The 11,586-nt window shown below is 35.2% G+C and overlaps 1 protein-coding gene across 1 annotated transcript; it reads right to left on the reverse strand.

Moving 5' to 3' along the window:
- Positions 1 to 368: 368 nt before the first annotated feature.
- LOC100368125 (peptidyl-prolyl cis-trans isomerase D-like) lies at positions 369 to 9,570 on the reverse strand. The gene is made up of 9 exons (XM_002734181.4): positions 9,483 to 9,570; positions 8,677 to 8,814; positions 7,801 to 7,907; positions 6,648 to 6,836; positions 5,760 to 5,882; positions 4,755 to 4,861; positions 3,458 to 3,611; positions 2,521 to 2,650; positions 369 to 1,939 (listed from the first exon to the last, which is right to left on the reverse strand). Exons 1-9 carry the CDS (start codon positions 9,541 to 9,543, stop codon positions 1,848 to 1,850), a joined length of 1,101 nt encoding a protein of 366 aa, XP_002734227.1. The 5' UTR covers positions 9,544 to 9,570; the 3' UTR covers positions 369 to 1,847.
- Positions 9,571 to 11,586: the final 2,016 nt, after the last annotated feature.

Raw genomic sequence — 11,586 nt, forward strand, 5'->3', positions numbered from 1 at the left:
AATGCTATTAATTTCCCTATGATGACAGAATACTTTGTCATTCGATAGCCAAATAATTTAAAAACAACTGGAAATGAACTTTTCTCAGCGACGCATTTTCTAATTTACATCAAAAAAAGTATAGAGTGTCACAGAACTAAATGCTTCAGAACTAATTATAAGTATATTCAAAATTTTGAACAATTGGTAATGAATGTGCATTATATTTTGGCAATTAGAGAGATTTGTCCCCCCCTGTGATGCCAGTGACAGTTTTATCCTGCCAACCCCATATACTTTATATTAAATAAATTTGTAATGTGTACCATCATGCATTATGGAATCTTAGTACAATTACCCATAGTTATATAAATGAGAAGAAACTGGAATTACAAGCAAGCTTTTATTATCAAAATAATAGTTTTACAATACAATGTGCACACTATTACATGAAAAATATTTATCTGGTCGAGTCTACTCTTAGTATATATATAATTTACTTGTCTACAAATTATTATCTGAATGTGTCACAACTTATGATCGTAGATCACAATGCAAAATAGATTACATTTCCCATGAGGTAGACTGACATAGCAAAATTGGGGTCCTACTAATTAATGTGCGGTCCTATTGTTGAGCGATAACCAACATTAGTAAACAACATGGCGGACTAGACGAAATGCCCTGGCGTCGATCATAAAAAGTGTGGATAGCTGCTGGAATTCGCCACTGTTTTAAATTTTGAGCAAAAACGAACATTATACTGTACAAAGATAGCTGCTGCTGCTGCAGCTGCTGCCCCACGCGTTAGATATTTCCCCCTGTTCGCCCATGTGTTAGGTGTTCGCCCCCGCGTTAATTAGTAGGACCAGCAAAATTGTGTAAACTGTTTCCCCCATCCCTTCTCTAAAAGAGTTCAAATCATACACCTCAGTAAAATTTTCAGTCCATTTAGTGCTCAGTTTTAATTGACATCTAATAATTGAACACCTCTGTAAACTAAGACTGCTTTTTCACTTCAGTGTTTCATTCATGATTACACTGGAAATGAGCCCTTTAAATCAAACAGTATTCTTGATTCAGGCAGGTTTCACTTCAAGACCTCTATAAACTGAACATTTAGATCGGTTTTACTGTAAGACCTCTATATAAAACAGAACACCTCTTTTACTGCATCCCCCTTGTATTTTGCATCTTTCACATGCTTTTCAGTTTTAGAAATGACTCACTGAGCACACTGGTGAATATAACCTGTTATCTCCTTCAACCAGAGTATTTCAACTTTGTGTAATAGTTATGCATCAAAACAACTGGCAGATAAAAAATACAGATTTAACGGTGCTTGTCAAAGGAAAAAGAATCTTGTGTAAACATGGCTCATACACTCAGGAAAAAAAAAAGAGTTCTCCATTTACAGGAATTTACACGCACAAGAAAGTATACGAGTGAATTTGATAACACATGGCAGTCGAACGAGCTTGTAACAAACTGGTACATATTCTGCAGTCAAACAGGTATTTCCAATTGATAGTACTTATCTAACAATGAGTCTTCTATTTAAATATTTCTCATACAAGTTTTTCACTGATTTTTATTTACAGTTTCATATTTTGTAATGTTCTCAAAATTGAGCAATTTTGCAATGAGTTATTGTTGAACTGGTCTACGAAGAAACGTTACGATTGAATTTTATATTATAATGTCATATAAAAACTTTACATGATTTATTATGCTCTTTTTGCAAAGATGAAAATAATCTTGAAATCACTAAGCCAATGTTAACTGACTGATATTGAAACCTTACCAGATAACTTCTGCACGCGAAAGGGAGAACTGGACTAATAACTAATTAGATTTCATAGAAGCTATTAAGAGGAAAACATTTTGGCATACACTGCTCTTTCCTTTTTCTTTCTCTCTTCCAGTATATTTTTCACTTTCATCAGCTCATTCCTAATTCCTGTAAAGACAAATAAGTTTACATAAAATGCCACTGTTGTCTATCCTGACCTTTTTATGTGCAAAGTTTGAGTGCCGACAAATAGTACAATTTGCTAGAGAAACCATACTCCATGTTTGAGACTGTGCTAGAGCTGTAAGATCATCTTCCAATCATATTTGTATTATGACAATTTATTACATTATATCCTGGTGTCAACCAGTCCCAGTCTTCCCAAAGTTGCACAAGTTAGTGAATGAATCTTGACCAGTGAGTTTGTGGCACACTCGCCTAGGTAGGGGTTGCTCTTTTTTGGTGTTCAACTCAAAGTAAGATTTGAACTCTGGTCGCAATGCCGATGCAACAACCACTATGCTATCAGGTGACCGGCAACATATAGTTTAGCCCTGATACACTTCATTATTTTTGCAGCAAGGTAAATCCCAAAATAGAAAATCAGCATTGAAGAGATAATTCAGAGTTTGTTCTAAATACTTGTATGGTTTGATTTGTCTAAAACCAAATTACGATAATTCTAACTACAAGAATTGCGGTATCATTATGTACTGGTAACAATGGAAAAACTGAATTTAGCTTTTTACCTTTATCACTTGGTTGCAGTTTTTGAGCTTCCAGTAACTGAGGCATGGCATCTTCATGCCGATTCATTGCAGTTAATGCCTGTGCTTTCCTGAAATATGCCTTAGCACTTTTGGGATCCACATCTAATGCCTGTATCAAAAGAAAGAAAATGTATTTCTGGATGACGCTATGGAAATCTGACAATCATTTGACAAGTATTCATATCTATTCAACAATCTATTGGTCATTTAGAGAAAGGTATAATCAAAAACAGTCCCCTGCTACTCTTTGTGATTCTCCCATTTTTTTTACATGCATAGGTTTTATGTCACTTTCTGACTCAATGCCGTAAAGCAGTGAGTGGATGAACAGCCAATATAACCCTGATCACTAATCTTTTTTGAACAGTCCCAATGCAATACGGAATGCCTGATAACGTAACTACACAAGTGTGGCTTTGTCCATAGACCAAAGATAAAAAGATTAAGATAGAAGATTACTCATATTTTTTGAGAAAGTTGGCCACAAATCGCATAACAATGCTTCTTTTAGAAGCCAAATTTTTGAAAAAAATCAGGACAACAAACAGTACCCCATCATTCACAATATAACATTTTTTCAGACTATGTCACCAGTCTACAATTTGAGATATGGCATAATATCTCTGCCATAGAAACCTATGGTGAAAGCGTTATAATACTGACAAAATGCTCACTATCCGCTAAAATAAAATTTTCCCGAAAATTAGGCTGGTGACCCCCAAATTTGTTCAGGTCAATATCCTTATATTGTCCAGGAGTACAATTGATTGTAAAATGAATTAATTCTGGATATTTGCTTTATGAGTAGTCTTCTACCCTAATGTAGATATGAAATGTAAAACAATGAATCCCATAAACAAAATGTTTGGTTGTGATTGAAGCACAGTAGGATACCAATAAACTCTAATAATAATACCTTCTCGGCATTCTCTAAAGCCTGTTCATGTTGGTTTAATTTCAGACAACAAAACGATGCGTTGTTATACATGGGCAGAACTACACCTAGAACTTTTTCCTCTTGTTCCGCTGTTAGATCTGTTGGTTTACCGTCTTCCAAATATTCCATGTATCTGCATGGTAAGAAATGGTAGTTATGACATTTGTACGCATTCTAGAAATTTACACAACATTGATTTAGAAGATATGTGTATGAAACAGACGTGATATGAAATGTAACCATAATTGAAGTCACACAAATTTCAATATGATCACAAAATAAAATTTTCCAAGCATCCACTTAATCCTAAGATGCCACTGAACTTGAATAAGTTTGAATGATGAGGACATTATTTATTAATTTAGGCGTCAGATGAGAAAAAAATATCAGTTTGCCCGCATGCCAAAACTTCACTGTGGTTGAGGTTTTTGGATGGCACACATATTTTCATGAATTTTGTGAAAGTTTTGAAATCTAGTTGCAGCGAAAATTATTCTGGGGGTTCTACTTGTACCAACGACTTCGGAAAATGTTACATGAATGCCACAAAAATAATTTCTATGCGGGTAAATCAAGTGATTTACAGTATATATTGTTTCCTCAAACAGCTTGCTAATAGACCATTTTCCGTACACTGCGAGAATCACGCGTTATGCGTGAAATCGAACGTAAAAACAGGACAAACAAAGGTCATAGCGTCGTAGTGGCGTCAAACATCGCGTGGGATTCGACAAACGCGAAAGTATTTTGGGGACATTTCCATGCTTAATAATGTGCTGTCCACATTTGATGATAGGCAATTTCGATTAAGTAAGGGTATTCGTAAGCAATATTCCTCTGTCGAAGATCGGCCGGTCGATGTGAGTGACGAAATAAAGAAATTCGAGTTCAAAATCAAATCGTTCGATTTTTGCGGCAGACGTTCGACGCGCGTCTTTCATGCATCTCGCAATTGTACGGAAAATCACCTATTGTATTTTTATATTTATTATATTAATCAAGATATTTTCTTTTAAAATTTCAGTGTAAAATGAACTTTCAGAGGTGAATCTATAAGTCCATGTTTTATGAATACGTTTAGATAGCCACTAAAGTGATTGCTATGCCAAACAATGTACATTACACATGTCATAAAACTGAAGTCATTCCTACCAATCTACACAGATACAGTCGAAGTTATGGGTGAAATCATTGTACAACATGCACAAAATCTAGCTCTTTTGGTTTAATGAGTTGATAGGATACCAAGGATGTGGAATAACCCAACTGAACTAACCTGATTGCTTTCAAGTACTTGTCTTTAGCCTTCTCGTAACTTTGCTCCTTGAATAATTTGTTTCCTATTTGCTTTATGAATTCTGCCACCTCCATGACCTTTTGAAGCTGAATGCGAAACAGAACATGCGTTTATGACAATTCTTGACAGGACCCAACACTATCAGCATGCAAGTTAATAAATTATCAATATTCATCTAATATCATACAAGCATTCAGAAATATTCAACAAATATATAAAAGTCAATATCAGAATTCTCCACCAATTATATTACAACAATGGTGACTAGTTTGCATATAATTAGCATATCACTGCCAAACATTCCAAAGAAAAATTTAATAAATTTTATTACACTGTACACAATTACCGGTGGTATATACCAAATTAGTAAAACCACTTGGTGTAAAAAAACAAACAAACTTTCAATCAACTTTGAATTATTTAACAGGAAATACAGTTTCAAAACCCAGACTTTCATGTTGATAGAAATGAATCTTGTCTCACATTCAATTTTCAAAATTTCCTGTCAAGTATTTTTTATTCAGTTAAGTTGCCATATTGTAATATTTAAAGAACTAAAGAAATGATAAGAAAAAATAATGTTTATTTTATGAATAACTATTTTCAACAATTTATTGTGTTACATATTCCTTGTGAGTTATAATGTTCAGGAAATAAATTATGTTTGAACTTAACTGACAGGGCTTGTCAGAGACACAACTCTGAAACAGCATCCATTAAAACAAAATGCCAGCTGGAAATGATTTCAAATCCAATATGAAAAAAAAAATGATTTGCTTCAATAATGTTCAAGCTATGTACCAAGTTTGTCCAACCAAGAATCAGTCCGGGCACTAGCGGATACAATTCCGGAATGGTGATAATGCTTGGTTAGCATGCAAGTTTACATCCATTGGTCAATATTCAACCAATAGCATGCAAGTTTACATCCATTGGACAATATTCAACCAACAGCATGCAAGTTTAGCATAATCTTAGACTTACATCTTTGGTACCAACATCGCTATCTTCAGGGTAATCTGCATATGTATCTCCAGTACCATCATCTACGCATGTTACACCGTCTTCACCAGCAGGAATTTCACCACAGTCTTCTATTATGCATGCCTGTAAATAATCATTCCATGAGAAACCTTCATTCAATTTTACAATATTTATTACATGTATAAATATCCTATTTGCTTAATTTTATTGATGTCTTCAATGTAACCTCTTTTGCATATGTGGAATATACTGTAAACTTTGTCTGCGAGAAATGATCATGATATTCTGTTTCCATGACTGTGTCAATTTTCATGATAACCATCAGAGAAAAAATGGTGAAACGCATACAATGTCACTATTGAAAACCCTGGTGCTACTGCTGTCAAGCTTGGCCGTTCCAGATCCAGCACCTTCTGACAATCTTGATGAAACTTATAAAGCTAAAAATAAAGTGTTTGCAAATTTTGGTTCTCATGGCAACAAATGAAAGTGGGGCAACTAGTGAAAGTTTTACAGTTCAGACTACTAATCAATAAACTTGAAGCAGAATACGTCTATTTCAAAGCTGTATGCCACTTCACAGTCTCCCTCTGTAAATCTACCAGGAAGAGTACTGTTTGACCGATGAAGGGAGCTTACAAAAAAGATCAAAAAAGGAAGATTTACATATATTTGGTAAGAGTCATTACTGTAATGTATGATTTATGTGAAATGAAAATGTATGAAAGCTACTAGATAATTTACTCTGGAATCTTTCTTGGATCGCAGTTTCCCAAGAGTTTGATAAATAAGGAAGGATGGTGACAACCACTGTTCTTACAGGTCTACATCATATAGTATGTCAAGCTTGACAATCACTGCTGAAATGTGCAGTCCAAAATCACTTACTATGCTTGGCTTATCTTGAACTGTCTCTACATTTTCCAATCTTCGTAACACACCAATTCCTTTCAGGAGTTTTCCAAAGACCACATGTTTACCGTCAAGATGAGGACAAGGTACAGTAGTGATAAAGAACTGTGATCCGTTAGTGTTGGGTCCAGCATTTGCACAACTCAGTAAACCAGGAATATCGTGCTATGTAAAAGATCATAAATGAGAACATTGAACAGTGTGTATATTATGGTATTTCTCAGATGTGTAGATTGAGCAGTCACATTTACCAGAATTCAATTGATAATGAGAAATACAGCTCACACAAAATTGCCTTGATTTGTAGAAAAAAAATAGACCAGTCACAAAAACGTCACGGCAATCAACAATACTAACAAATTGACTAATATCAATATCAGAGTATGCAAATAAATCATGAATTAATTTGACTGCAATACTATCAGTGAGAGACCAGGAACAGGGATTTGATACAGCATGATACCAAGCTGTTTGATACAAGTGACACTAGTCTAGTATTATCCACAGCCAAGCAGCTCTACATCACATGAATAGCTTTTAAAAGTATAAAAAAAGCAAAAAAACAAACAAAGTAATTGCAATTTTACACAAATACCTTTAAATATCATATGCTCATTTACGCTAATAAGTCATAATGTCTAATCATTTTTTGCAGTTATGATCATCAAAAGTTATGAAAATCAACAGAATTATGATCCTTATTATTCTTTCAGAATTTCAGTCAACAAGCTATTTACAAACTAGTTGTCATAGTGTCGTTTGAAGAATAGAAATCACTACAAAATTCTTTTACTGCTGTAATATAAAGTGTACTTCCATATAATTTGTTTTTTTCCCAGCACATTGTTCAAACATGCATGGAATGGTTGAACATGAATATTGTGGTGTTTACAATACCCAATCAGCTAGTGATATTTCACACGTTACAACTATGAATGATATTGATCAAAATTATGTGATAAAAAAACAAAATCAACCAGTCAAAATCAACACCAGTCTGGATTATCTAATATAAAATTTAAATTGACCATTGAAAATACAGACCCCGAAAAATATAACCACAGTAAAGACAAGCTAAGAAACATCTATTAGTTAGATTCAACAATAAAACCAGTGGCTAAATTCCTACCTTAATATTGAAGTTCTCATCTTCAAACTTCTCCCCATATATACTCTCACCGCCGGTGCCGTCATGTTTGGTGAAATCACCACCCTGTATCATGAAGGACTTAATTACTTTGAAAAGACAGAATAAGAGCAGTGTTACATACTGGTACACATGATGTAGAACTTACTGCAGTGTGCAGCTTTAATAATGACACAATCGTGAGAAAGGTTCAATATTTTAGAGCAATTAACAACTACATTTCACAAAGACAATGTGACCAAAGTCAACCTTTGCAGGTGACGACCCTCTCGCTTTAATTAATACACAAATACTGATGGTAAAATGATGTTAAATGTAGTTTTAAAGTTGAATGCACCCAGTCAATGCATGTCAGAGTCAGCGTGCATGGCAGAGAACAGCATTCGTTAGTACAAAATTTCTGTCATTGTCCATTTTCAATTCTATCTGAAAAATTTTAAGTTTTAATGTTCAATGTATGTACCAAATAATTCTAACAATACCTGTCCATGTAAGGTCAAGATCAGGGTCCCGAAAGGCAGCAATGCTAAATTTTGATGCATTTTTAACATTAAAATGGCCACCATTCGGCCATATTGAATTAGATCGCCAAACAAATGGAAGTGAATATGTATGATGTATGTGTGTAGTTTAATTGGTCCAGGAATTTCTAAGATATAGGTGGAGATGGATGGACGAATGTACAGAGTCCCAGTTTTCATACTTTATCTGAATGTGGACTAATGCAATAGGCATTTTAACCTGTCTCAAATATGTTGCAAGTCAGAGACAATTTGGAAGCTGCACATGACAATCCTTAAATTGTATTTATTATTGCATAAAAAGTGTGTGCACTGATCAAACCAAAGATCAACTTACTTCTATGAAATGTACACTGTTTATAGTGTAATGGAACCCCTGAAGCACCTACTCCTTTTTCACCAGTGCATAGTGCTCGGAAATTTTCTGCAGTCTTTGGAACAACATCAGCAAATAATTCAAATATCATACGACCACCTACAACATAAAAGAAATGTTTGTTGTGAAAGGCAATGGTTTTCATGACAAGCATTTTGATAAGCGCATTCATTTAATAAAATAGTGTTAATTTGATATGCAGTAATTTCTGATCAACCAGTGGATTTGGATTATAGTTAATTTATAAAATACGTTATACGAACCACCTTGAGGCGAATATTTGAACATTCCTAACGTGACTGCCCAATTTATTCCATAAATAATCTGAATCGACTCTTTCATTTATATTTTTAGAGTATAATCACATATAGAAACCGAAGCTTTCCTATTTAACTCAATTAGAACAATCATGGTGGTAAACTTCCAGTGACGTTGGCCATTACCGCACTTTAATAAACCGTTCTATGTATAAGAGCGAGGTTGATATCCTCCGTACCGTGAAAGTCATCGACGAAAATCGAGGTGGTATTGGTGTCCATGATCACCGAACACACACGACCGCGCCACAAAACACATTATAACTATCTCCCTATTTCGATTTAACATTGCCATTACCACGAATTGCATTGTCACTTACTGTGTCCCCGTTGTTTCCATAGGTTGGGTTGGGAGCAACAATAATGACGTGATTACACCAGAAATTGTCACATGTCCTGTTTATGATGTCACCGAAGCATTAACATATTTTTGCATCACGTATTACTTACATTTCTGACCATCAATAGACACATCGAAGAAGCACCTAGGATTTTGTATTTCTTCCGCCATTTTGTTCAAATCTTCACTGTAAACACGTGTTTAACAGAGCGCCCTCAACATTGACCGGTTGACTGCTTCTGTTTTTGTGTGTGCAAAAGTCAGATGACCGCATTCACGAGTGTTTACCGGGGCCACTTGAATCAAATGTGGATAAGTATGTGTGTAACTGGGACCTGGAAAAAAAGACTAAACTCGTGATACAAAAACCTACTGTCTATATACTTTCCAAGACTAGGCAAGTGTAACCTCTCATGACAATTTCGGGACAATCCAGGTATACCTTGTTGAGTCACCTTGCTTACAGACAAACAAACACACGCACGTCTGCAAAAAATACAACTCCCTTTAATAGGCGGTTACTTTACAAGCTTTTCTTCTGACGTCCAATTTACTGTTCGATTGTGTCATGGCTTCAGTCAACTTTTTATGTATGATTGTTTATGGAAATGTCACTGGTGAGCCAGGATCGACACATCCACATTACATCACTTTTCCATTACAATATGTGAGTACTACTAACAGTCCAGTCAATTCGTGATAAATAGGAATTTAATTAACTCTGGTCACTGAACGGCCTAATATCGGCACTCAGTTGGTTGAACAATCAATTTGTGTTATGTTAGATTCAATTATCAACCTCGTCATTTATGCCACGAACAGACACTTTATTAAGGTATATACAAAACCGTTACATATCTTGTGCAATTAATTGGTTTTGTTTAATATATATATATTCTAAATTATTCAAGTAATTTATTTAAGAGTGGTTTCCACTTGTCCACGGGTACTTTCTCACATATAGCATTACGTTTCCCGTGAGTAAGTGTAATGCTATGCAGCCAATCGAGATTCCATTCACTAATCCATTCAAAAAACACATATTGTTCACCACAGTAACCCGAACGATTTGTCCCCAATACCTTAAACTCAAGCTGATATAAACGGTTTTAAATTATTGAATCCCATAGTCATTCTAATGTTTTCAATGCCATGGTTCATATTAAAAATAGAATAAAACAATTAGATATTTGCCCCCGTTACTAGCCTTTGCTATGTATATTGCCGACACTTTGACACGACATAGGCAGACAAATGGAATAGGAATAGTTTGTTGAAGGTATGTAACGTAATACGTACATAGTACATAATAATGAAGTATCCACCTTCACTGGTAAATATTTCCAACATTTAACATATACGCGCATCTTGGAGCAGCGAAATTTGTTTGCAAAAGTGTATTAATGTATACGTCGCGTAGCACCAATATTAGTGCAACTCAGTGTGGTGCCCAAACACGCATATTAGAAAGATGATTGGTGATTTGGAAATATTCAGAAACTCGATCAAACTAGTACTTTTACCGCGTGCACCTCCTTCCCAGGGATTTTAACATATAGGTCTCTTGAGTGGCCCGAAAATATCAGGTTTTTCAAATCAGCAAAAATGAATAAGTATTCAATACAGGATAGATATACAATACACCGACTACATTTGTGGCGTTTGCAATAACAAACACACGATCTCGAATGTATGGCTAAAACGATAACAATGCAAGATTCAGCTTACGCTGAAATACAGCTTAGAACTTATATTATGAAGCGTATGATTTAAATACCAAATTGCCTGTGTGTCCACGTCTGTCAATCTTTTTAGTGCTACAAAGAAAGTAGTTTCATGTGATTAATATATTCCTGGTGAATCACGAAAATACTGCAAAGTATAGACAAAGGTAGCGCGGCGATCGTATCAACTTTCGCTATGTCTGTTCGATGTTACCCCATATTGCCTGACCCGAACTGCGCGCAGTAATAATTTAAAGCGCGGTAGTCGAGATGTATGGGTCTCATATAAACAAAGATGGCGACTTTGACTGTTGCGCAGATCAACGAGTACGAACTGACACGTTTCCAAGCTTTAATTAGGTAATTTTCATATGATTGGAAGGTATCGAAGAAGTCACCGGCCGTAATCAGTGCAAGTCGCGCCCAGGTTAAACCTCATACTTGTGATTTCCATTTGAAGAGCGCATTGGATTGTGGGAAAATCAATGTT

The sequence above is a fragment of the Saccoglossus kowalevskii genome, chromosome 4 (genome assembly GCF_978046115.1).
Source record: "Saccoglossus kowalevskii chromosome 4, keSacKowa6.1, whole genome shotgun sequence".
NCBI lineage: Eukaryota > Metazoa > Hemichordata > Enteropneusta > Harrimaniidae > Saccoglossus > Saccoglossus kowalevskii.